Source organism: Pseudopodoces humilis, chromosome 3 (genome assembly GCF_049639895.1).
Source record: "Pseudopodoces humilis isolate 2021_Gansu_Grassland_sample_001 chromosome 3, ASM4963989v1, whole genome shotgun sequence".
NCBI classification, from domain to species: Eukaryota; Metazoa; Chordata; class Aves; order Passeriformes; family Paridae; genus Pseudopodoces; species Pseudopodoces humilis.
The window spans coordinates 34,153,252-34,180,431 of NC_142202.1; the positions used below are offsets into that span (position 1 = coordinate 34,153,252).

The window sequence follows — 27,180 nt, forward strand, 5'->3', positions numbered from 1 at the left end:
TTGCTCCTGCTGTCCAAAAATGACACGGGACTAGGCAGAAGGAAAATGTGCTCCTTTCCTGCCTGCAACCAGCATTTTGCCATGCAACATGTCCACGGCCCATGACAGAAAGGATGGAGTTATTCCCTACCTTGGACCAGCACCAGTTCTCCTACTCTGACGCCCAGCTCCACGAACTGGTACCTGGGACTGACAGTGGCAGTAACAATCTGCCTCTGTTAATATGCCACTGCACATATTAAACAAGACAAAATAAAGGCAGGAAAAAGTCATGTTTGGATGTGAGGGGTAGCTGGGAGGGACAGAGAAGTCTGCCCAAGTCCTGTTCTGGTCAGAAGGGTGAGGCAGAGCATGGTCCCTGCTCTCCCCCATCTCAGAAATAGATGGAGAAGGCAGCAGCTAGGAACACTGCTACTCAGGTCTAGTTGCTCTCTCACCACTTGTGAGGCTCTGGAGGGGAAAAATTGCAAGAAGGAGTGATCAAGGAGGATATGCTGAGGGAAGGAGCTTTGGAGAACATGGCTGCTGCTTGCACTCAGCATCTGCTCCCTCTGGAAGGGGTCATACTCTTCAGCCTGGTATCCTCATTGCCTCCAGCTTTGCTTTAAATAAGGTAACCAGAGGAAAACATGTTTGTGGTGCAAATGTAGAAACTCTCATCCCATGCAACAACAATTTTGCTTGCCTCTTATTTTCTGCCTCCCTGACCTTTGACTACACATGGCTCTCCTGTGGGCTGTAGAGGGACTGTGCAGTGGGACCCAGCCTCAGCTGGCTGCTCTGCTCTGTGCTAGTGAAGATGATTTACAATCTGAGCAAAGAAGGGAGGGTTTGTCCAGAAGGAGGAAGCCAGTGTGAGCAGAAGTTGGCAAACAAGGTCACTGAGACTTGTTTCTGCAAACAGTAAATTATAGGCTAACACAGCTCTGTGTTTCACATAAATTTTATTGTGTTTTGGAGGAAATTGCATACAATCAATCAGGTTGCTCCAACAGCAGGCAGTATGTTTCACTTGTGCAGTCTGGTCTTTTTCTTTTCAGCTACTCAGCACAATTCTTAGTAGGATTTTATGCCCTAAAGGGTAACTAAAATCAGCATCCAAGGGGACACCTCTTCCTATTGGGGTTAATGACACTTTTTGGAAAATTCCTAACTACCCTGAAATTAAGAAGAGGCATCCTGTCTTTTTGTAAAACTTGAATAGTATCTCTATATCATTTCCCAATAAAAGTATCTGAAAATATTCTCCACAGACGAAATGTACTGCCAGCGTCAGAGAACATTTTCTTCAACACAGAGCTTTTTATTTGTTGTAATTTTTGTCATACATCACCATTTCAAATCTTTTTATGAACAACAACTGAGTGGCTTTGAGTGGAAAAATTTTTATTCTGAAAAAAAATCTGGATTTGCAAGAGAAAAGAAATGCTAATGGAGCTGCAATTACTATAACAAAGTACATTTAAAAAACAAACCCTGATGGCTGAAGATTAATCATCTGACAATGAAGAAAATAATGCTTAAGGAAGGAACACAGACATTGTGCCAGCTTCCATCTCTGTCAACCTCACCTCTGTGCCATGGCACACTGCTCCAAGCCTTGTGCCAGCACAAGTTCCCTCTTGTTACAGTGTGTTTCTGGGAGTTAAGATGGCTTTTAGATGAAAAAGAATGGGCTGGATAATTTTTTGGGGCAAATGAGACCCCTTCTCTGGTTTCAAGTGTGGCAACACATAGGGCACTGCCAGCAGGGTGAGGGCACATGTGCTACAGCATGGAGGCAGAAGGAAGCAGTTGCAGAAGTGATATAAATTGGAGTGGCTGCTGAAGACTTCCTCCAAAGTAATGGGCTTATCTTCTACCTTTCTGCAACAATATTTAGCCAGTGTTTTTTCTCTGATGTCAATGCAGTTACGTATTTATTTTTCATAGACAGGACTGCACTGAGAAGCAAACAGGTTTTTTGTGGAGTCCTTTAGCCCACAACTATCTGCAATTTCACCTCCAATTAAAACAAGGACTTCTATTCCAAATTACCTTCTTGTCTGTTACAATCTTGGGATATCATCTATACAATTAATAATAGTCAGATCTAGCATTAAAACTATGAACTGGAAAAAAAATCCTATAAAAACAAAACAAAGAGTCCATATTTCAATAATTAAAAAACGAAAGGAATCAAGGCTTTCCTTGATTTTGGATAGTCCGTAAATGTCTTGAGATAGTACCTGAAAGAAAATAAGCAAGACAGTGAACCTGCATACATAGAGGGAAACTGCACAGTTTCAATACAGATCAGCTGAGGAACCTTAAAACTGCTCCAAGCTGCCTTTATTTGTTATCTCATTGTGTTACTCTGCAAAAGAGCAGTCCAGAAACTGTTTACACCTGGTTATTTAATTAATTGATAATACTGTTAAGGTTCTAACAGACCTAAAGTAGAAATTTTAGGAATTCAGAGCATATCTTCTCCAAAGGACTGCAGAGTTTGCAAGGGAAACCTTAGGAGCGGGTCACATTTATGAGGCTCAGTAAAAAGAGGCTCTAGCACGGTGGAAGCAGTGACGCAGCTCACGTCAGATGAAATGATCAGGTCAGGCCCACTTGACAGGGACTCCAGCTGACTGCCTGCCTTACACAAATAAGCCAATACACCTCCTCTACATGGCATTAAATTTCAGTTTTATCCCAAAGCCTGGCTCTGGTCCTCCCTGGCATTTTGCAAACTGCATTCCAAGAGGAAGTAGCAGCATATGGCAAGGAACAGTTTGATACCTGTGATGGTGATACGCACGTGGACCAATGCAGCAAAGAGTGAAAAAGGCAAAGGCGAAGGCTGGTAGAGACCAGGTTGCAATGGCAAAACCAAACCATTCCACAATTTCTCCAAAGTAGTTGGCTCCAGAAACATAGGTGAACAGTCCTCCTGCAGCAACAGACAAAATATTTAGTTTTTACAGTCGTCTCCTGCACATGAAAGTTTTTTTCACATAAAGTCAGCAGCAGAACATGTAGCTTTTCTTATTCAGCTCATAGCAGCAACCTAAACACACTTTCCTGAAGCCATGGAGCCATGCCAAAGGGGGATCTTGCTTGAAATTCTTGTATAAATACAAGAATCAAGTGGCATTCTGACTCAGACATTTCCAGCACTTTCACAGTCATTTATTTTCATTTGGAAAATAACTTAAGAATGACCATTATTAGATTTAATTTATAATAATTAGCAGTAGTTAATTCTTTTTATGCCCTAAAAATATTTTGCAACTTTACTACATTTGGGGAATGCAAATTCTGTATCTCAGTTTTTTTGCAACATTTACAAGAGGCAGGTAAATATAGGAAGTGAGAAACTCTGGGAGAGATATAATCACCATCCATAACAAGCTAGCAGAAGGAGTCAATACCGAGCCCAAGAAATTCTTGGATCCCCATCCATATTGCTCTACAGAGCTAGACATTTCCTGGAAAGGCAATTCAGCACCTTGCATCCTTATTATTTTCCCCTAAAGTTTGAATCCACCTTTTGCACAGTAAGAAGTCCACTACTACTTCTTTCTGGGCATGGAGAAGACTATTTCTTTCTTTGCAGTTGTTTTTTGCAAAGTTAAAATCCTCTTGTGTCCCACTTCAGTCTTCTCAGAATTACCAGCCAATTTCCTAAAATCTCTCCTCGCAGTTCATGTTTTCCAGATACTCTTGCTGGTTCCCTTGGACTGTCTGCAGCCAGCTCACACCAGTCCCTGCAGCTTAGGGAGGTGTCTGAACCAAGAACCTGTGCAAGAGCAGCATCTCTGCCATTATTGCCACTTTCCTGTGAATTCAGTCAGAAAACATTATTTATTCTGCCCTACCTCCTTCAAGGAAATAGGGGATAATACGAATGTACCTTGAGGAATCTTATAAGTGACTTCCCCGGGTTTCCTCAGCTGGCGCAGCAGGAGATCACTGTGAATGTTGATTCCCATTCCCAGCAGAAATAAGAGGAGGCCTGAGAAACCAACAAGAAATGGATTAGAAAGACAGCTCTGTCTAGATATCCCTGCTCAAGCTCATTTGTGAGGCTTGTCTTTGCAGCAGACAGATAGGGGTCATAATGTGAGGTGGGTGGAGTCTTTTTCAATCCAAAAGATGCATTGTTACCAAAAAGGCCACTGAACAGGAGAAGCACAGGTGACTGGTGACACCAGAGAACTTTCAGCTGAACTTCCCAGGTGACCATAGTCGCCATTTATTGAATACTCAAGTGGGAATATAAAGTACCCCATGGACACCACAGCTGATGACAGCCAGCCACAGATGTGGACTTTACTGCAGAGTAAGCACTGAGCTGTGGACAAGTACCAATACCCTCATTTCACTGCTGAGGAAAGAGTAGCACAGAGACACAAATGGATCCAGCACATCACTAGAGCTGGGAAAGGAGCCTGCATCTCAGCACCTCTCAGTCCACTGCCAGTGAGGCTGCCTGGACAGAGCTATGGGCATGGATGGAAAGCAGGTACTTGCTGAAGGATGTTGACATTATCTGGCCAGAGTGCTCCATTGACCAGATTCCATTTAACTGAAAAACCAGAGGCATTTGATTGAGAAAGCCTGCAGGTGACATGCCATGCCATGTTGGACACTGAGCAAACCACCTCTGACAATGACTGGAAAGCAAGAAAGGAACTAGTGTGTGCACTACAATGTATAGATAAAAGACTAAATGCTCATAAAACCTCAACACTTCCAGTAGCAATAAAAAGTTGGTAAGGGCCTATAGAGGAAGAATATACTGTTTGTTTTTTCTTTAATATTTCAAGTACTGCTAATGCTGATTTTCTTTTTTTTCTTTTTAACATTAAATATATATTTTATTTATCATGCAAATTAAGTGATATGGTGTTTTCTTTGTTGGATATGTGAGGATGTGAGGTCTTACTAAACAGTGTCCAGAATTTTTAATACGTGATGCTGTCTGAAAAGATTGGACTTGCATCCATGGTCTGAAACAGGGTACAGAGAGTACCTTGGTTAGCTTGCGCTTGTCATATCTAAAATATTTCCTCAGACATCCCCGCTTCTCAAAATCTTCATTTATATGTTTATATTTAACAAAAACTCTCTACAGTACGGTACCAAATCTGTAATGCCATCTAACTGCTCTTGTTCAGTTATTCTCTGAGGGATTTTAAAGGGTGAAATTCAGCTAGGCTATTAAGTTGTGGAATATAAAGGAATCGTATTAACATACAACCAGACTGTGCGTGATCTCTAATCTTCCCCTGTGCCTTACACGAGAAAAAAGAGCTCTTTGTCCCTAAAGCCTTATTCATGCTGGAGTTTTGCCCTCCTTTTCTCTCTCACTCAGAATATATGCATCAAGTGCAGAACTCCGTGGCAGGGAAGAGAAAGCCACAGCTTGCGCTCGCCTGCAGCCACTGCTGGGTGCACACTTCTGGCTGAGCAAGGGCACACCCCCATGCACCTGGGGCCTGAGGCTGCATCTCCATGGCCCATAGCAGCAGGAGGCTCTGGAGTGGTGCCAGTAAAACAAGGCTCATGATTTGAGAGTAACACATAACATCATATACCTTCAAAGCTGGCTGCCTAGACAAAAAAAACAAAAAACAAACAAAAAAAAAAACAACACCTGCACATTTACTTGTTTTATCTGGGCCAGCAGGCAGGTCTTAAGCTGATTTCCATCACAATAGATTTGACTCACATGTTCACTGAAGATTAGGACATAATTCAAAATGCTTACAAATTGCTTGGAGATTAGATCTTAGGAATCCTGCAGCTGTAATTACCTGATGTAAATCTGATGTCGGTGCACCAATCGTTTGGATATTCAGCGCAGTAAATCAGGTAGTACCCCTGGAGGAAGCCATTATAGATACAGAATAACATGCCAAAGAAAAGCAATTGCAGTGGGAAAGGTCTGCCTCTAGTGAAGAAAGGGTAAATAAATGTCCTAAGGTAGATAAGAAAAAAAAGTCAGGACATTGCTCATGATAACATTGCATTTGCAATTTCTCTGCTGTAGGGAAAAAAATTTGAACAAAGCACAAAGCAGAAAATAGGTCAGTAAAGACAAAAAAAATGAAAAGGACTGCAACAATATAAGATCAGCAATTAATGGGAACATGAAATCCTACAGATACACATCTTTTTCTGGTCTTTCAGGACTGTACACAAGGTGGGAAGTTAGAAAGCTCATCCAGATTCACTGATGCTTTGAGAATGTCTCTGTACCTTTCTCTATGGCTGATGGGGAAAATGAGGAATTTGGAACAATGCTGTTCAGACATCACTGATGTTTGTGAGGGGCAGTATCCATTGCAATACTGATTCTCCAAATGAGCATTACTATGCCACAAAACTGAATGTCCTGGAGGAGCTTTGTCAGGGAGAAGACATTCCTGATCCCACTACAAGACTGATCCCTGAGGGCTTTAACCCATGGTGGCAGATGGGGTTGAAGGCAGTGTTGAGACCCCTCTGGCTCTCTCACCCCCTGAAGTATACAGCCAAAGATGTAATCTCCTTTCCCAGCCTCTCCCACTTCACTCAGAAAGAGACCCCCACACATCTCTAACACACAACAGCTCTGTCCTGCTCTGCTCGGACACTTTGATGTAAAGCACTGTTTTTGCCTGCTTGGGGAGCTGCTTTGCCTCCAGTCCCTGCCTCCCCTCCATGCTTCCAAGTTTTCATTTAAAATAAGAAGAGCTACAGCCCTAAGTTTAATATGACAAACACCGAGATTTCCATGCAGCTACAGAACCTAGGCTTCCTTAGACAAGCATTGTGCTAACAGTAGCATTAACATCTGTGTGAGCAAATAATTGGTGTTTGTGTAGTTTTAATTTATATATATGTTTACTTCAGGTGGGAGTATCCCCCTTGACACTTTCGACAGTCCATATCATCCCTGGGAGAGTGAAACAAAGAAGTTATATTCATTTTTAGTAAGTATTTTCTTACCTGGCCAATTAAGTTCTGTAAGTGGTAAAATCTGCACTCTTAATTTCTTTCTTTTACCCTCTTGGGCTTTGGATGGTGCTCATCATGCCAGTATATGAGCATTGCTGATAAGTAATTCACATCCTATGTTGCCAGTGTCAACTTAAGCAAGCTGAGGCATAAAATCTCATAATATTATAAATCTAGATTAAATCATACTATGTCTGTAAGTGAGTAAGCAGAGTGCAAGCAGCAACATGTTAATATATTCACTGTTTTCCAAAGGTAAGACAGATTTCCAGCAATTAAGGCAGCTGTGATGCAGAAGTGCTAAATATTTTTAAAGAAAGAGAAATGCAAGGGGTATGGAAAATATTATTCAGATAGTGGTATCACATTTGTCATATTTATTACAGCATAGAAAGGAATGTTCTTTGGAGTAATGTTACCAATAATCACTGGTTTTGCCCCTTGGGTATGTGATGCTGGAGTTCTGAGTAGGTGAGGCCAGCTTTAGCATTCTGATCTGCTGTTGAAGTCATATTGACAAATTCGACCTGAATAGTTATGAGAAAAAGTGTGAAACTTGCAAATGCTGGCTTGAAGACAGCAAATTGTATAGGAGACGGAATTATGCAAACTGCACAAAATGAGTTTAGGAGGTGAATTTATATAGCAGATTCAAGTAGGACTGGCACTGCTTTATCCTTTGCCAAAACCAGTCAGGTTTAAGAGTCTCTGAGTTTTTACAGGTGATACAAACAGAAGTTTCTCAGGTCTCAGAAAAACTGGTTGTTTCTGTGCTGCTTCCTGGTGCTGCTGTTGCAGGATAGAGGTTATAGACCCTTGAAAGATGACTTATCCTGCAGTCCCGTGGAGTGCACACAGGACAGAAATAATCTGCATGCAAAGGAAAAGTACAATGGCAGGGGGACCAGGAGGCACCACCTTTTTTAGCTGTTGAGGTAGTAAAATCCTAGCATCACTGTAATCCTGCCTCACAGCAGTTTGGACAATCCAAGTCAGGATTTCATCCAAGAATCTTTGCTGTGGAACAAATTCCCCAAGGAAATCTCTGTGGGTCTGTAAAACCAGAGGCCAGATTCAATTCTCTGTACCAGAGAGTACTACATGGCTAGTTGAGGGTGCACAAACTATTCCTGATGAGATTTGAAAAAGCAAGAGATAAAGCAGGGACATTTAATAGGTTAAAATATTCCATGGAAGAGTCTGAAGCTCTGCTGGAACTATTTTGCAATGTGAAAATCAAAGGGGGCCTGAAGACCACCATTTTAGAATAACAGAACAAATCCAACCTTTTGGTTTTAGTCCAATGACAAATTTGACCTTTTACTTTCGGTGCAGTATTGATGACTAATTCATTACTCCTTTATTATCTTTACCAGCCAAAGGCACGGCATCTGACTAAACCATTGCCAACAGCTTCTTTTTAAATGAATGAATAATGAATTATTCATTTTCTTCCCCATAATTTATTTTCCAAAAGAACAGGTTTTGAAGTGAAAATCATTTGACATTGCATCAAATTTCATCTTAAATGTATTAGTCCAGCTTGTTGAAAACTCCAGAGACTCTCACCTAAACCAAGAGAAAGTATAGGTTTGCTCTTCTTTCCACAGAAGGTGGAAATCTTTTCACAAATGTTACCCTAATCCACTAAGAGTAGATTGTCAGTCCTCCAACAGCTTGTCAGAGATGTTTACACTCCAGGGCCTAGACACAGTACTTCAGACAGGAACAGCTCATTTGTCACTCTGGAAACTCAAGGTATTTTACACACGGGGCAATTGGGTCAAAGGTGCCAAGAATGGAGGACACCTGACTCCCTCCAGGCCTGCAGGCCACCAGCCTCCTGCTGTGTCTGCCCATCTATGCCTCTGCCACCAGGCCTTCTTCTGGGTCTAACCAGGATGAACAAAGGACTAGGAAGCAGAAAGATTGCAAGCTGGGCAGGGCTGATGTGGTGCCTTTCTCCTTAAAAGCAAGTTCTGGCCACAACCCAACTCTACTGGTACCTTCTCAAACAAAGACCTAACTAGAGGACAGCTCTCTAGACTCTGCTGCACCTCCTTCCTAATGAGGTTGTATTAATTTCCTTATTTGTGCGAATACCTTTATCTCAGGTGCTAAGAAAACGCCTGTGATTTGTGTTACACTAACCACAGACCAGTCAGATGTGAAAGGATTGGCCTGCTATCAAACCATGGATTTACTTTTGATATGTCTTGTGCACAGATTGATAAGATTGGTGTCCAAACCTGGTGAGATTACACAGACCAGTTCTATTTGCACCAACAATTAACACCATGGGTTGTCACTGGAATCACGTTACTAGGGAGCTGCTGGCACCCTTGGCATACTTGACCACTTGGACAAAGGCTCAAGTTGTTCACAAACATGATGGACTTCTATTTGGGGTGGCTGTGATGCCTTACACAGAGCCTCTAATTATTCTGGAGAGTTATGGATGTCAAATTAAATGTCCCAAAGACATCTGCTGCTGATTAGTCTGCACATACTTTCTGAGCCCCATTCTGTAGGTCATTTGTAGGTTAAATGCACTCTGAGGTAATTTTAAACTTTTACTGGTTTTGAGTTGTGTTACGTTAATTCTCATTGAATATTTATAGGGAAAAACTGTCAAGTCCACACCAGGACACAATCTGGTGTGGATTTTCCTGGGGCCAATTAAAAATTTTCAGTTATCCCAGAGTGAGTTAAAACAAATGTGATGGGTTAATGTTCAGTTCCAAGCAGCAGGCTAATTTGCTATCAGTTTAAAGGGAAAGTAAAACAAAATACTCCAAAATACTTTCAAAAGTGAAATTAAGCATTTTAATCCTCCTTCATCATGATATCTACAGATGCCCCAGCATCACGATGCAGGTAGGAGCTCCTCACCTGTCATATTCCTGTCCTTAAACATCCTACCCTGAGATGCTTTACCCTTCCCTTCCCCACTTTCTCTGCAACAGTCTGAGAATGCCATCAGCCTGGAATATTTAGATGAAAAGTATGTTTATAGCAGCTATTTGTACTGTGCAGGGTGGACCATGTCCCTTTCCTTAGGGTCTGCACAGTGAGACATGGTCTGTCACAGACTTGGGAACAAAATCTGGGCTACGCCCAGGTGACACACCAGCAATGCTGGCAGGCGGGGATCGTGGACTGCCCATTAAGCCTCTGGCAATATCCACTGCAGGTGCAGGACAGACAGCAGACCTCATCTCCTGTATTGCAGCTTACATCTCCTGATGTAAGGAAGCTGTAAATTCAGGAGCTGAGCTCTTTTTCTGGAGCTGATGTCCAGCCACAGCTGCCGAGGATCCCACCAGTGCAAGGGGCGTGCAGTGGCTGTGAGTGCCACTGGGTGATCCCAGCTGCAGCTGACTGGGGCAGGAATGATCCTCATTCCTGCATCACTGGGACAATGTGAAACCATCAGATAACTGTAATCACTTCCTGAACTGTGGCCTGGTTTGTAAGCTCGTCTTAAATCATTGAACAGAGTCAGCGAGGGGAGCAAGAGAACTACCTTTTTATTTTAATCACGCAGGTTTATTTATCTAGTGATGACAAAAACAAAGTTGGAATGAGCTCTCCTTTCCAAGACGGCAATATTTTTCCATATGCAAAATACCCTACTTCCATGTTCCTCCAAAGATCTTTTGACAAATTTTGATGATTATAATTTAAGGAATAAGAAGCATAGATCTATGGTTGGAAAATCTTATGATTCAGATGTATAAACCAATACTAAACCTGCCATATCACGTTCATTTCTGAGGATTCTATCTAAAATATTGGCTCAATCTGCTATCCTTGGGATGTTTGTGGTTCATTTCCAAGATTCATCCAACCTGAAGCCTGTTTGTAGGGACAGTCTTTCTTTGTGGTTTCTCAGTATCAGGTCCAGGGCTGGATGAAAACTTCTGGCAGGAGCAGACTCATCTTTCTTGGGTGAGAGACAGAGGCAGACAACTGATCAAGGGATGAGAAAAGGACTGAGGAAACCCTGAGACACAGGGCACCATAACTGAGTTTCAGGTAGTTCTTGAGAAGAAAGGCAATGGGAAGGAGAAAGTCTGGGCAGCACTGATTTAATGCAAAGACATCAGAAACACAGTAGGATTCAGTGGCAAAATGAGAAGAGACTTTTAAGAGACTACCATACTGAACCATGGGAGCTGCTGAAGTTTACTGAAGATTAATAAGAATTAACTTATTTGAGATAAATAATAACACACAGTACTAGAAAATAATTTATTTGGGAGTGCTGAATAGCTGCGATCAGCAGTTGTCATGATACTGAAATGAAGTTATTTTGAATGGAATGAAATTTCTGTTAAATGTAATATAGGAAAAACACTGAATTAAAGAGCTAGGTAGGACTGGGAGAAGGGGGATAATCAGAAATTACAGACAAAGGCAGGTTCCTTAATAAAGAGAAGACAAAGATTTGGAATTAATATTAGTTTTTCTATTTCAAGGGATAAATTACATTCCATTGAAAAGAGGCAGAAGGTAGCAGCCACAGAGGACAGCTGACCACCATTTACTGCATTTTGTTTTGAATGATCTGACACTGGCTTCTGGCAAGAGAGAGTGCTGACTGTGAAGGACCTCTGCTCTAATCCAGCATGATACCTTCAGGGTTTCATAATGTCTCATGACTCATCTAACATTTTATACAAACTGAACATCTCAAAGATGATAAACTCCCTAGAATAGATTAGCAGTTGCTTAACACCAGCATTTATGAGTAAAGCTCCAGAGCAGTACTTGCTGTGCCAGGAAGGCTGACACCATGGGTGACAGCACTTGCAGAACAGTCAAAGGAATCAGCAACTGCACTTGACTTGTGGCCACAGAGCTAAAAACAGACTTCAGGTTGAAACCTTGGCAACAGGTCAGAAAAGCTTAGTTTCTTACAACTGCTTTTGAATAAAGGGAGATTATAAGAAAAAGTATTTTCAAAAGCATGTGATGGGAAAGACTAAAAATGGTGCTTCTGTGTCATTGTCAATCACTGAAGAAAAAAGAAAAAAGAAAAAAGAAAAAAGCCATGATGCATTTATTCTTGGATAAATTTAAGTAATCTGAGCTATGTAACACTCAATTCCAACATTATAAACACCTGAGCTAGTCATCGTGACCATCTAGAACCAGTCAGTAATGTCTCATGGATTGATATGAATTGTAAACATTCTGTGCATTTAGCAAAGTAAGGATAAATAGAGTTTATGGATAAAGCTTAGTGCTCTTCACATTGCATACCAATATTATTAGATGTGCAATATTTAATAAAATATAAGTGGATGGAAAACAAAGGAGAAACAAAGAAAGGAATAAGACCTTGTAAAGGGTATTTGGTTTTAATTAGTAGAGAAGAATTGTGTAGGCTTGACTCCAAGGCAAAAATTTTTGCTCTTCTAAATTCACTGCAACAACAGCCAGGTTTCAAAAGTGTTTTGCAATTTTGTTTATAAATTACTTCATTACTTCTATTGGTTTTCTTCCATTATTTCTGAAAATGCCACTAGAAAATCTGGTATCTCCCAGGGACTACCACCATCCAGACAGAACCAACAAAGGAGAATTCTTCTGGTAAAAAAACATTCAGTCATGAAAAGCATCGTACTGGTTTTGCAGATATAGGATCAAAACAATGTACCTCAATTATTATGCATTTTCTAAAGGGACCCCAAGAATTGTTTGGTTTGGTGCACTATCAGGTTGCCTCAGTGAGCCACAATCCATTGGCAAATTACACTCAGTACACATTTATACCAGCATATTTTTTTCTTAAATGTTTCTATTTCGGTATAAACACCAAATAGGTTTGAAATATTCTTAATTTAAAATACTATTTTTTTCATTTGCTATTACCCAGCCACTTATTTTTTTTTCATTTTTGTTTATATTGTGGAAAGGACATCAGAATGAGAGCTGAACTAAACAAAGGGAAGAATTGATTGACTGCCCTTAACCAAAGGCAACTGGAACAAGAGCCAAATGAACCAGATATTAATACCTTTCTCACTATCCCTCGTCAAACCGGGCATATTCATCAGAAAGATGGGGATTATTTTTAAAAAGTATTTTTCTCTTTCATAGGCAAAGAAGGCAAAGTGGAGCTAAGAGAGCAAAGGGAATATGTCCCCTGTAGAGATCCTGCTGAAATCAGTGCCATCCCCTACAAACTTGCAGTTTGTCCTCAGACACTACACAGCCAAGTTAGGGGAGTGCAGAACGTGCAGCCTGATCAACTTCTTGTCCAAGCAGTAATACTTGTAACAGCCTCTTTGACTCAGGACCCTGTATACTTGTAACTCCAGGAGACAGGACTCGTTTCAATTCATGAAATAGGTTTGTTGAGTGAAGGAACAGCAGAGGGAGAGGTAGGAGCAGGCGATGTCCTGTGTCTTGACCTTAGAATTTTTTACACTCTCTCACATGTCAACCTTATAAGTAACTTGGTGTTTCCTGGTTTAGAGGATGTTAAGTGGCTGCAAAACTGACTGAAAAAATTATATCAAGGAATAATTAACAATTGTTTACTATCAAACTAGAAATTTCTTTTGAGGGAGGTTCTGCAAAAGACTTTTCTTGTACCACTCAGGAGTTTTTTCATTAATATTATCCCTCTGAGGGAAAATAATATATTTGCAATGTTTGTGGCTGACACAGCTTTGAGAGATGCTGAGCACACCAAGAATGAAGGCCAGAGTTTAGAATAGTCTTGAAATACTTGCTTTAAAAACAGTTGATGTAATTCAATAAAGACGATGGCAAAATACTACACTTAACTAAGACCAAATGTAAAAGACAACCTAAAAAATGGGCTGGATAGGAGAGGCGTGCTGGTAGGTGGCAAAGTGAGCATGAGCCAATGATGTCAGGCTACTGTGAAAAAGGCAAATGTTAAAATGTTTGGTGGGAATGGGTGTGTTGTTGGAGACACCTGAGGTAATCTTCCCTCTTTGTATGGTGCTAGTAGGAACTTAAATGACACTCTATCCAGATCTCTATGAAAAACAAAGTGGAGGCAGCCCAAAGAAAAGCAAAAGTGTGACATGAAGAAAGACTGAAGGACTCAGGGCTCTCTGAAATAACTAAGAGAAAACCAGTGGAAGACATTGTAACAATCTGCAACTGTATAAAAAGCTCCTGCAAAGAAGAAAGGAGCCAAGGATTCTCCTTGTCTACTGGGGCACAATAAGAAGCAACAGGCCTGAACAGGTGTAGAGAAAATGCATCTTAGATATTAGGGAAAGACACTGAAGCATTGGAACATACTAAGAATCTCAATAAGCAGCAATTGTTAAGGACAGACCAGACAAATATCAATCAGGAATGAGAAGAAAATTTGAGGACTGTACGTGGCCAGGAACCACCTGGGAATGGGAACACAGAGCTCTTTTGGTCAGAGAGAGGCTCTGGTGGACTCAGAACCAACACAGCTATCACAGTTAAAACGCTAATTAAACTTTGGCCCAGTGCTTTCATGGCAATTAGAGGACAGGACTACTTGTATGGGGATTAAAGTTCAACTTGACTAGATGGATTGTGGTGATGACAAATGTGCAGATCTCACAGTGCTTCATGATTACCTCTACTACTTGATAGTATCTAAAGGGCAACAGTACTTCGAGGTTATGAGAATATTTGTTGTTTTATCTAAGCAATAGTGTGTTAAAGCCTTAGCCAGCCAAAGGTATCTCCCTCTTTTCTTCTTCAGAAATAATCACTTGGTATTTATGAAAACAGATCACTTTGTTCCTATTGCTAAATTGTGTGAGTCTGCCAAAAGAGTGAAATACATGCCAGAGTAACTTAATCAGACACTATGCTGTGCACTTCAAAAAGTTCCCCGCTCCACTGGAGTAGAGAGTTCCAAGAGTTCACAGAGGTTGAGATTGTGAGCAGAACAGAAGGATGCAACCACATGAAAACTGGCATAAAATCCAAGGATGCATGGATCTGTGCTCTTATGACTGCACTTACCAGATAAAGGGTGATTATTTTCCATATATTGTCCATGTGGGCCTGAGAAACGACTAAAAGAAGGCAGACAGTTGGTAATCTATCCTTATTTGACATAAAATCTTGGTCAGATTATATCCAGCCAACATAATGAACTTCTATGATCTGATGGACTCATGGCAGTACATACACATAGAGAGGAACAAAATTTGAAGTGACCAAGTCAGCTCCTGAATTTGTGCTTACATTAAAATAACCAGACGACTTAGAAGCTTTTTTATTTCCTAAGGAAAAACTGTCATGGGCTGATTCTGAGTCACAATCATCTCTGTTTCCTTGCAAAACATGTCAAAAGATTTCCTTACACTGAAAGCTGCTGAGTGAATCACTCAGCATAGTGTCAGTATCATCTCTTGATACCTGGATATTGCCCTCTCACATCATGACATTTTCCTTCCCATTTCTTCTCACTCCTCCCCCACTACTGCCCTAGCTTGTTTTTAACAACTCTCCTACTTGTCCCTTCCTGTACTTTTTCACCTGACCTTTGTATGTCTTCCCACCTTGTAGCCCTGACTGTAAACCTCTCTGTGGTTTTTATTTCTCTGCATTCAAGACAGGTTGTATTTTTCCTAATCCATGTTGCCAGAACTCCAGCTAGGAGACCACTTCTTCTCTGTTGATTATCCTAGCATCCAGAAAAGTCCTGCTCTGTCCCTACAGTGCCAGCCTAGAGCATACTTGGCTGGATTGCAGGCTCGCGTGCTGTGGTCCTGCTAATAGCCTCAGATGAACCAGAGGAACAGACTCTAAAAATGTTAGCTGACGACCTTTATGTTTGAACAGATACAAACGCATTTCTTAGACAACTCCGCCAAGTTTAAATTGCTTTCCCTAGGAAGAGCCAAAGACATGTCTCACTTTAGTAACCTTAATCTGGGCCAAATTTTTAAATGTGAATGCTTTAATCGTTATTTAAAAAAAAAATATGTTCTAAAGAGAAGCAAACAGGCAAAAAACCCCTCAACAGTGTAATGTAAGTACTTTTCTTCCTCTCTGTCGTTTCTCAACATTTCTTCCTCTCCTGTTCTCAGGAGCAGCAAATGTTAAATAGAGGTCCATGCGTTGTCCTACCTCAGATGTGTGACAGGAGTCACTGGAAGGTTTGCTTAGGACCACGCTGGAGGTATTTGCAAGTGCATTTCTAGCAAGAGACCACGCTAACCTGACTATACTTCTTTGGGTAGCCCAGCTAACTTGTTCAGAGCTCTCTGTAGCCTTCCTGCCCACTCTGAATGATGGCATAACTACCTAGATCAAAGAGACTTGGCTTTGTAGGAAAGTCACCCAGCCCATCTTTACCAGTACGTCAAAGAGATGCAGGTCATCACCCTGCCTCAGGATCTGCTTCAGCAAAGTCCTGCCTGGGAACTCATCTGTTCCTTAGCATCTCCCCTAGGCAAGCCTCTTTCTCTAGCAGACAACACATCTCTTTGAAGACAACCTTGATAAGGTGACATTTCCCAGAGCCATTTCTGGGCGGCAGTCTCCCAGCATGGCAGGTGTTGGATTTAGTTGGTGAACTCTGGCACTGTTGTAAGCAAAATGGCATCTTATACCTGGCTAAAGCTGACCATGGGTGTTGCTACTCTATTATATGTCTATAAAGGGTAGTTAGGAAGGAGAAGGTCAAACCCAGCTTCCTTCAAGCAGGACCTTTTTCATTGTTGTTGAAGGTCACATTTGGATACATCTTCCCAGGAATGGTAAAACCTTCTGACCATTCTTAGGTACTACGGTAGCAACTGGTGCTTCAAAAGTTCACAGCTAGGTAGAATTTAGCTGGTTCTTAAAAAAAATTTGGGCCTGTAGAAAAACATACTGTTTTTTTCTTCTTATGAGTTGCCTTTTTCCATTTCCTTACACAGAATATTTTAACTCAGTTTTAATTGGTTTTGTTTTGTTGGGTTCTAAAACAAAAAAATCCCATTGCTATTGTTGTAACAATGAGATGTTGCAAAAATAATTAGAATGTCAGCTGAGTGGTCAGCAAAGAGTAACACAGCTCTTACATTTAAATGAGTGTAACTGTACATTAATTTAATTATTTGACCAAATTCAGTAAGGATCACCCTAGTGATCAATTCACCTGCCACATTTAAATCAATTTCTGGACAGAGAGGGACACTTGAAGGAGTATAACTTAAGAATTGTCTCTTAATTGAAGTTTGAAAGTATTTCTTTATCATAACCCTTCTTGACCAAAATTAATTTTGAAGGCAATACCAAGAATATAACTTACACCAAGAGAAATATGCAGTGTCTGGGATGGACACTGATTTATAATCATACTACTAAGAGGTTATTTCACAATTTTATTTTTCTTAATGGAGCTCCATAAAACTGGCAAATTACCGAATTATACAAGCTTTTGGGTACACAAAGGGGCTATTAAAGCGTGTCATTTTGTCAAATAGTATTTATTGGCTTAGTAAAAAAGTCCTACCTCCTCCATAATGGCTGCCTCTACTATGACAAGAAATAAAAACAATCTGATCTGTGGATCTTGAAGGAGCAAGATCCATCACAAATTTCCCACTGGGCATATGGAATAGACCTTAACACTTTTCTCTTGGTTTTTATTCCCTACTAAAAAGAATAGCTCAAATAAGGGAATGCTACAGACATCTCTTGATTAAAACAAATAGTTTTCTTCTTTGGTAAAAACATTATTATTTTCAAGTAAAAACATTTACTGAAACTCCTGTATATATATATTTTTTCTGTCTCTGTCTTAGTATAACCCTTTAAAACTCTGCTTTTCTGATATCAACACCAGGAATGTGGTAATGCAATTCCAGATCTTGACATCCTTGCCAGTCTTACCAAAGCCCAAATGGAGTCTAGAGATCAGAATTTTATCACCCTATGAGGATTTAAGGTCACAGGATAGCAAGTCCTCTAACTTCCTTGGTTGCCTCAAACATCACACAGGTGAGACCAGAGGAACCTTCTTGTGCCTTGGTGATGTCCTGGTGGCTGGAACTCAGGTGTCTGCCCTGGAACTGCAGTTTGGACAGTTCACTGCAGAGCAGCTGGAAAGACAGCCACCAAGTCATTTTGTAATCAACAGCAACAGTGAGGACTCAGAGCAGGCACGAATACTCCTTTAGTGCATTTAAAGCTGCCTGGTAATAACAAACAGCAAAAGTGAATTGGCATCAGATATAAAGATACTCCTAAGAGGCATGCTGTCTTGAAAAGAAGTGAAGATAAAAGTCTTAAGTTATCTCTGCAGAAAATCTTCCAGACCAAGAGACAAAAGGAAAAATCACATGGGTACAATTTGGGCTGGGCAAAACTGATTGGTTCCTGTAATGTTAGCCCACTTTCTATTGAGAAAGGAGTGTATAGATAGGATTATTTGTGCTAAGTGTTAGGAAGGCAATCAGATAGTATTCTATTTTGAGAGCAGAATCAGGAAGGTATTTCATAATGCCAGAGAAGACTGCAAGGAAGCAAACTCCACACCATCACTGGGTACATAAGCATTTTACAATTCTGAGGCAAAGCATATGAAGAGATGCTTTAGTTGGCTATTAATACACTAATTTGAGGAACCTGGATAAAAATAGCAATGAATCGAATGCATTCACAGAAGAGAAGAAATTATATATTAGCATTACTGCAATGCCCTGGGATGACTGGGGAGCAAGGAATACGTAGAAGAGGCAGAGCAAATGGCCAGCCTCTGTTAGGGATATTGCTGACAGATTTAGAATTACTGCCAAGGCCAAACAGCAGGAGAGAGGATGCAAATGTGCTACTGTGTAGCTGCTGAGGGCCAAAAGGAATCTGGTCAGGGGTCTATTCCAAAGCATCAAGGTGAAGGAAAAGAGAACAGGATTTGTTACTTGTCAAATACCTGCAGATTTTGTATTGGGAGATTAATTTTAGAGATTTCAAGAGGCCAACAATAAAAAAGTCTTTAGTTATTGACACTTAATAATGGTAAACTTTCTAAGACTGAAGGATAAAATAATTATTTCTGTTGGGGGGAAAATAATCTGTGGATTGGATCTATTTGACCTGGTAGTTATTATCTGGTGCAGTTATATTCACTACTGCCAAGGAGAGTACCACTTAAATATATAAATATTCTTCAAATTTAACCTAATTTCTGTTTATCCACTTCATGTTTCAAAAAACTTAACTAAAACTGTGTATGAACTAATACAGAATACCTCTAAAAATTCTGAGCAAATTAATTTATAAACAACTTACTCATTTGGAACCTCCATCCTTCTGCATTTCTCTGGAGGCTTGAGCTGCTTTTCTTACTGATCACAGGTCATTCCTACTTGAAAAAAGGGTCACTCCAGGTATGCTCAGGTAAACATAGCACCTGCCTGACCGACCAGCAGGTGCTGCATTCTGCAGAGCCAGGGGAAAGCAAGAGCCTTTTTCTTTCTCCCCCCAGCTTAGTTCCAGAGAGAGGGGAACTGGCCAAAAGAAATGTTAAAAACTTATGTGAGGATGCAGTTTTCAAATGCTCCTCATTTCTCCTTCTCTTGCCACAAAATTCTGTGTTCCCTGTTCATTTTTAGAAATATGTCAGTTTGTAGAAAACCAACTACAGGCGCATCAAAAGGGTCCCCTCAAATCAGAGGAGTCTGGGGATCCAGCTGCATCTCAAAGAGCAGTCTTACTTAATGTCTTTCAGACTCACCTCAGTGCACTTCAGAAATGAAAACAGCAGTTGGGTTAATAAATTAACAGAGTAAAATAGAAAACAAAGATTTGAATTGATTGAAAACAAAGTTTCAAGAGAAGAAAATAAATAAGTAAATGTAATTCTAGGTCTTTGAAATTGAAATGCCAGTTTAAATTGCTTGTGCCCCAGCTATTAAGGGCAGCACAGAAGGGGCAAATGCAGCACCCTGTCCTTTACTCCTCTGTCTTTAGGGTTATCTTTTTAACTCAGTGGCACAAGGCCTTCCCTGCTGCCATTGTGTGCAGGGTGACATCTCCTTTGTTCCCTCACCACTCTGTCTTCCTCACTAGCAAGAGAAACACAGCATTAAGATTTATATGGAATTTATATGGAGTTGGATTGAGAAGGCTTCCTCTCATTGCCTCGTGTTATGTTTCCCACCTTTGGTTTTTGAAGCTGGACTGCAAAATGGAAAGGCATCAAACAGGTTTCTCCCCACCATCTGAGGGCTTCCACTGGCATTCCCAGCACAGCCTCTCCAGTGGGAAAGGCTGTATTACAAACTACCTTTCAAAGTAAAATACTTGGTAAGTCATTTATCACTAGAAGTGTTCCTGTGCGTACATCTTACACCACTCATCATTTTCAGCTCATGACCAGCTTTCCACAGAAATTGCATATACAGATGGCAGGCTTGGCAGTCGTTTCTTTTCTCACTTTCTTCTTCCTTTTCTCTGCCTTCCCACCCCATCTCTTTTGGAGGCCCCTACCATCATAGAACGTACCTTGTGAAAGTGAAGGTGCTATGAGCTTACTGAAAACAGATGCGAAAACTCAGATTTCGATTTTTTTCAGATTCCAAATAATTCAGATTTTAAGAATGTTATCTTTAGCACCAGAGCATTTGAATTTGATGAAATTTACGCCATGCCGTGCTAATAAAGTGTACGTTGAGACACAAAGAGCTGGCTAACTAAGGAGAGCAGCCAAAGAGGCCGGGGCTGGGATTCCTCCCTTCCTTCTCCTCCCCTCAGCAGCAGCAGCAGCAGCAGCTTGCCTTCATCCCCTCCTGAAAGCCACAAAGAGAGAGGCTGCTGCCTAGCGGTGGCAGAGAAAGGCAGAAAGCCTACCACTGTCATGGGTCACCACGGGCCACTGGACAAGACAGGATGGAGGGGAGGTCTCCTGGCTCCATCCTCTCAAAGCCTGCTCCGGGCAGCACTAGGGCAGGGCAGGCTCTCTGGCCAGCTGTCAGTACCCAGTGACCATCTCCTTTCTCTGTCAGAAGTGGGCTAGATGGGACACAGCACCTGCCAGAACTGGCTCACAGGACTCCTGCAGGCAAGCAGAGAAGTCCTCTAAAGTCCTTGTCAATGAGGCACCATCAGCATTAACCCAGTTTCCAGAATAGGATTAGGGTGGTCCTTTCAACTCTCCAGCATATTCCTCAAGAACCTGACAATAAATACAAAATTACCACTGATTAAGATGGCTCATGGCACAAATTCTAGACAACCAGTGAATATTAATGTGGGAAGGACAGCATTTCTAAGCAGTGTGCCCATATAAAAAAGTTATTTTAAAATGAGAGAAGTACAGGGATATAAACAAAAACACTCCTAAGGAGTGATAGATTGTAACCTTGGTTACAATCCGGATTACACCAGCTCCAGAGTGTTCTAAGTAGCCTGGAAACACAGGATGTCCCTCTATGACTCCAAACAGAAGAGCACTCTCCCAGCCTGTAAACATCAGAGTACGATGGGGGAACAGGAGATGTTTTCTCTAGACATGCTACTACAACTCTGGTTCTGTATGGTACATCACACACTGATGTCTTTCTTTAAAAATGGATATAGAAGAAAAGGATATAGAAAAATTTCCTCGGAAATTATCTGAAGACTGAGAGGGAAAAAGAAAGTCTTGCATTGAGGGCTGTCTGCTGTGGTTCAGTGATGTTACGAATCTCGTTTCGGATACCTCAGTTCAAATAAAAAAATATTGTAGCTATTTGACAACACGTCCAAAAGCAGGACAGGTTAATTATGCTGGCTTCAACCTGTTCCTAAATTTATGAAAAGGTAATTTTATCCTGACCAACTGCATGTTGGATGAAGTATCATGTGTCTGCACTACTCTAACTCTGTGTCAGATCAGGTAATGTCTGTTCCCCTACATCTGGCATAAATCCACCACAAACCCATAAATTCAGCATAAATACCACATCGTGTGCAGTAATTAATGCACCAGAAATATGATCATGTGCTCCTATATTATCTGGATCAAACTGATGTTGACAGAGGACTTGACAGCTCTGTAACAAGCAAATTAAAACATGATCCAATATCGTGTAAGTGATATCATGGCAAAAAAAATACTGAAGGACACTATGGAGGGCTTTAAATTAGTACAGGGTGGGTAGAAGGAGCAAGGTCCAGTGGAAGAAAATCAATACCAGTCAAATTTAAGCAAGACATTTTAAACATGTTTAAGTAAGGGTAAAAGAATTCAGAAGATAACACTACCAAAGAAAACACTGGATTTCTCCATTAAAAAAATGATGGATTTTTCATTTCATTTCAGGGGTCTTCAGATCAAGACATGAAGTTATTCAGAAATATGTGCTTCGATCTAAAAGAAACTACTGGGGCAGCACAGCTGGAAGGTAGAAGGAAGGTAGAAGAGCTGAGCACAGCAGTCTTTTGTAAGTCTGTGTTTCTCCATTATGGACTATAATGTCCTCCTCAAATATGTTTGCTACAGTAGATGAGACAAAATTAGGAATTATAAAAGCTTCCCTGTGGAGAGAAAGAAGTCACTAAATTATGCAACAATATACAAAGAAACTGTTTCATACAAACACAGAGGAATGCTTAAATACAGATACCAGATGATCAGGAGTAAAAGTAGGAGTGAATCAACAAAATACATTTATAATTAAGAATGTAACACCTTTATTCATTTCAAAATTTTAAAGCCAGAAAATGCAGTAGGCTACATCCATTAGGTAAATGCAATTTTATTATTGATTGATTTAATACTTTACTCGTTATCCTTGCAGTCAAGTTTAACCACAAAAGTATTTGAAACTTTTGTTAAATTATTCCAAGTAAAGATAATTTAAAACAAAAAAAAAACAAAAAAACCCACAGAAAAACCCCGAAACCAAAAGAAAACCCAAGAAGTCAAACTAGATCCTGACTATTATGTCAAACTACTGAATCTATTTTGAAACATTGTATGACATTGGAACATTCTAACTCAGTGTCACCAGTACCCCTTGGTAATATGATTTATTCAATGTCATTTTATAGACAAACAGCCATAGTATGCAAGTGCACGTAATACGTAAGTGCACTTCTTTCTACCCCGTTTTAAGCTCTGCAATAGGACAGCTTGCCCACCAGATTGTCACCAGGATGTGGTGGCACTCAGAATGGAACAGGGAAGCCATATAATATCTGTATAAAGCCATATACCTAGGTATATGAGATCCTGCCTAGAAAATCCAGGAGCTGCAGGTGGGCTTGGACTGGAGCTGGTTCTGGATGCCAAAATCTGTGAATGCCCAGTGATCAGGGATATCTCCTCCACTGTTGTCATCTTCCTCCAAGGACTGAATAAATCCCATTCTTTCAGTTAAAGGCTTAATCCAGATTAGAGTTATTGTGTCGCTTACTGCTGCTAAGAATTTCACCCAGCCTTCAGAGGGTCCAAGTAACTAAAAAGTCAAGGTAGCCAAAAAGTCTAGAAAAGAAGAAAGCTGCAGAAACTCTGTTTAACTGTAAGATACACTAATGGCTAAAAAATTCTCTGTAAGAATAAATCATCCTACCTGCTAGAAATTGTAGATAACAATTAGCTGTGCTGATTGTTAAAACTTTAATGTTATCAGTAATTCTCTAATCATAAAAAGAGCCATGTGGCCATAGGTCATTCTGCCAAGGATCCCTCAAAGAACCTACCTGACCTATGGTAAGGTGAAACCCAGAAAATCTTCTATTTTGTGATTTTGCTGCTCTTTTACATAAGAGCAGAGTATTAATATTTAATACAACATTTCAAACATTAATTGATTCAGCAGAATGTCAGAATGGCTTGTGTGAGAAGGGGCTGCAGCCTGTGAGAATAATATTGGAGTAACATACTGTATTAAAAAGAAAAGTTTTATACAGACTTGGTTACAGTGAGGACTTTTACAAGAGAAGTGTACTCCAGCAACAGATGGGAAGATCCCTGAACTGTCTGGGAAAAAAAACAAACAAAAAACATATGAAAACACAGTGTTTTTGCCTAAGCCCAGCAGTAAATTTGGAAAAGAAGCCACAGAGTCAATAGATATATGCATACTGCTAGGGTAACATTTCTTTCAGTTGTCCAGTGGTGTTCACTGGTAGTTGTTTCTCAAACAATCAGAAATTCTTTATAATAATAGAATGCATTAAACTAAATTCTGTATGTAATCAATACATCTAGCTTTCTGGAAGCCAAATATGTTATGGGTGTGTCCTCCAGCTGACTCCTGCAGCAAAGACAATGGGACTGATAACAAATACATGTCTAAAATAGTGCTTTAGTACTGTAAACCATTCTCTGTTTCGAATTTCTCCACAACAGCCTTGAGTTTCTATCCCTAAACCATCTGGTTTACTGCAACTGGACTTTCAATATATTGATTTTGGTTGAGTAGCAAATAATAATTTCTGATCAAATATTACAAGAATATTTTCTATTACTATGAAGCAAACTAAAAAAAACAGATATAGGAATGGTGGTGAAAAATGGCAAATCAAGCCAAGATTTTGAATCAGAAGTTACATTGCTCTTTACTACATAATGGCATAACATTTTCACATGCACTTGTCAGTTGTGAATAAAAACCATTTTTTCTTCATAAACAGATAACCAAAATTTTTCACGAAAGAACTCCACAGAAAATGGAATTGGAGCAGAAGATGGATTATGGTGATATTCTCCAGAACCAAGTCCCACTGACTGCAGAATTGGGTGACAACTGTAGAGCTATGTCTCTTCAAAGTTATCACCAACACTGGACGAAAACTCTACCCTTTCTTTGAGCTCCTGACTAGTAAATCCAGAATTAATTAGAGTTACAGCATTCGTTGACTCTGACAAGACCAGGTTTCTAAAAAGAAAAGATATGAAAGGGGAAAAAAAAAACCAACAGAACTTGGTACTTGGGTAGTGGAGGGAGAATGAGAGATCGAGCGAGCATGAAGAGCCGCCTTTGGCGGAGTGGCACGGCACTCCCGCAGCTCCCGTGCTGGCCCCGCACGGAGGGCAGATCCGTGCGCTCCCGGCGCTCCCTGGATTTGCTCTCCCTGTTCCCACGGCTGCGTTCGGCGGCCGCCGCCGGCCCGGTGCTGTACATGCGGCGCTTCTCCTGCCCGCAGCAAGCGCTTCCTATGTACCTTCACATCATATTTGGACGAGTTTCATCCAAACCTTTGCTTCAGCTTAGCGAAACCTTCTTTTTTTATTTTTGGGGGTTTTTTTCTTTCTTTTTTTTTTTTTCCCTCCCCCTCAGAGAGCAATTCAAGGCATCCATCCTCTCCCCTGCTTCAAGCACCCGAGCACCACCTGCTCCTTCCCACGGCGGCCGGGCCGGGACAGAGATGCCCACCCGGCCGGTCCCTACGCTTGGAGCGGGGTCCAGGGGCGCGGATGGCCAGCCGGACCCGGGAGGGAGCGATGCTGCAGCCAGGACCTGCCCCGGCCCCTCCGCCCGCTCCCGCGGCTTCCCTTGGTTTAGTTTCCCGGGGCGAGGCGGCAGGGAGCCGTGCCCGGCGGCGGTACCTGTAGAAGTAGTGCCAGCAGAAGAGGCAGCAGAGGAGGCGGCAGCCGAGCGGCTCGAGGCGGGGCGGGCTGCGCAGCGCCAGCAGCAGCGCGGGCACCAGGAAGGAGGGCAGCTCCTGCAGGAACCAGGCGCAGCGCGCCGGCAGCCGGCCCCGCGGCCGGCACAGCCGCTCCTCGTGCTTCCCGTAGCGGGACGGCACCCGCAGGTGCAGCGAGAGCTGCAGCAGCGCCAGGGCGCCCAGCAGCGAGCTCAGCGCCAGCACCAGCCCGGGGAAGCACTGCATGCTCGGGGGCGGGCGGGGGCAAACAGCCCTCGGCCAGCGCCAGCCCCGGCCTTATTAGAGCCGCGGCCGTCACCCCGCCCCGCCGCGCTGCCTCCCAGCGCCCGGGCTCGTCACAGGGCGCAGCCCCTCGTGCCGGAGCGGGCGAGGCGCCCCGACCCGCCCGGAGGGGAGCTGACCCCCTCCATCTCTCCATCCCTCCCTCCCGTCCCACCTAGAGGGGAGCTGACCCCCTCCATCAGTCCATCCCTCCATCCCTCCATCCCGTCCCACCTAGAGGGGAGCTGACCCCCTCCATCAGTCCATCCCTCCATCCCTCCATCCCGTCCCACCTAGAGGGGAGCTGACCCCCGCCATCCCTCCCGATCTCTCTCGTCCCGTCCCTCCCGTCCCCCACACTGTCGGGGTCCGTGCCGGTCCCTCCCGCCGCCGGTCCGGTCCGTCCCGGCGATGAGGGCGGCGGCGGGCGAAGGGAGGAAGGGAGGGAGGGAGGGAGGGCCGGGGGCGGCACGGTCGGCACCGAGCGGGTGCGCGGCCCGGAGGTGAGCGGGGGTGACTCTCGCAGGAGGCGAGGTGGGAGCGAGCGGCGGAGTTCCCTGCCGCTGCCCCAGTGTGTCACCGTGCCCCGCGGCTTGCCCGGCCATCTGTGCTGCCGGGGCTGAGCAGCCGCCCGGTGCCAGGCAGTGCCGCTCCGCTGCAGGAGGGTGGAGAGTAAAGGCAGAGAGATGCCAAAGGTCGAATGAAAATGAGCGAATGTAGGTGCTCATGGTACGACTAGGAAAGCACTGCCCAAGACCTACGAGTCTGACGAGTCCAGGTCATGTTTGGCATAATCAGAGCACACTGAAACTTTTTGAGTGCCCCAATTTTTAATGAAGGTGGTCCTAATGTACGTGCTAGATTTGGGATGTGCTCAGGAACTCTTTGGTCTGAACCACACGAAGGAGTTTTGAGAAGTTTGCCTAAAACTACAATCCTTCTCTTTGCCTGTTTCCTCAAGGATCTTCATTTGGTAAGGATTAACAGTATGCTGAATTACAGCAGGAAGGCTAGCAGAATATTAAACTCTGTTTTTTCTGGCCATTACAGCCTATCACCTCAAGGCCATAAATTACAGTGTCATTCATGTCATTTTGCAGCGTACACTGAGAAAGCAGCTGGATGCAGTTCTGCAAAGGTTCGGATGCTACACAAAACTGCTCTTCTGGAGCAGAGGTGGTCATAGATTTGTATTCGAGGTCTGAGTGCTGAGTGCACTGATTTAGGATATGGGAAACTTGGGTTCAATTGTGTCTTCTGCTTAAGGGGATTCCCTTTTTGCAGAGGGAGCCCAAACCACTGCCTGTAGTCTCTTCTGTAGTTAGGGGAGGCACTTGTTCTGTTATGCTGCCATTCTTTGGAGCAGCTGCC

At 42.2% G+C, this 27,180-nt stretch overlaps 1 protein-coding gene across 1 annotated transcript; it reads right to left on the reverse strand.

Moving 5' to 3' along the window:
• Positions 1–927: 927 nt before the first annotated feature.
• Positions 928–25,824, reverse strand: SRD5A2 (steroid 5 alpha-reductase 2). The gene is made up of 5 exons (XM_005526879.2): positions 25,490–25,824; positions 5,796–5,959; positions 3,890–3,991; positions 2,776–2,926; positions 928–2,228 (listed from the first exon to the last, which is right to left on the reverse strand). Exons 1-5 carry the CDS (start codon positions 25,771–25,773, stop codon positions 2,162–2,164), a joined length of 768 nt encoding a protein of 255 aa, XP_005526936.1. The 5' UTR covers positions 25,774–25,824; the 3' UTR covers positions 928–2,161.
• Between the last annotated feature and the right edge of the window lie 1,356 nt (positions 25,825–27,180).

Coding starts and splice junctions, on each gene's coding strand:
- SRD5A2 (XM_005526879.2), bottom strand. CDS start 25,773: ATGCAGTGCTTCCCCGGGCTGGTGCTGGCGCTGAGCTCGCTGCTGGGC. Junction 5,960..25,489: donor TGCTGGCACTACTTCTACAG/GTACCGCCGCCG, acceptor TATCTACCTTAG/GACATTTATTTACCCTTTCT. Junction 2,229..2,775: donor CGTGCGTATCACCATCACAG/GTATCAAACTGT, acceptor ATTTTCTTTCAG/GTACTATCTCAAGACATTTA.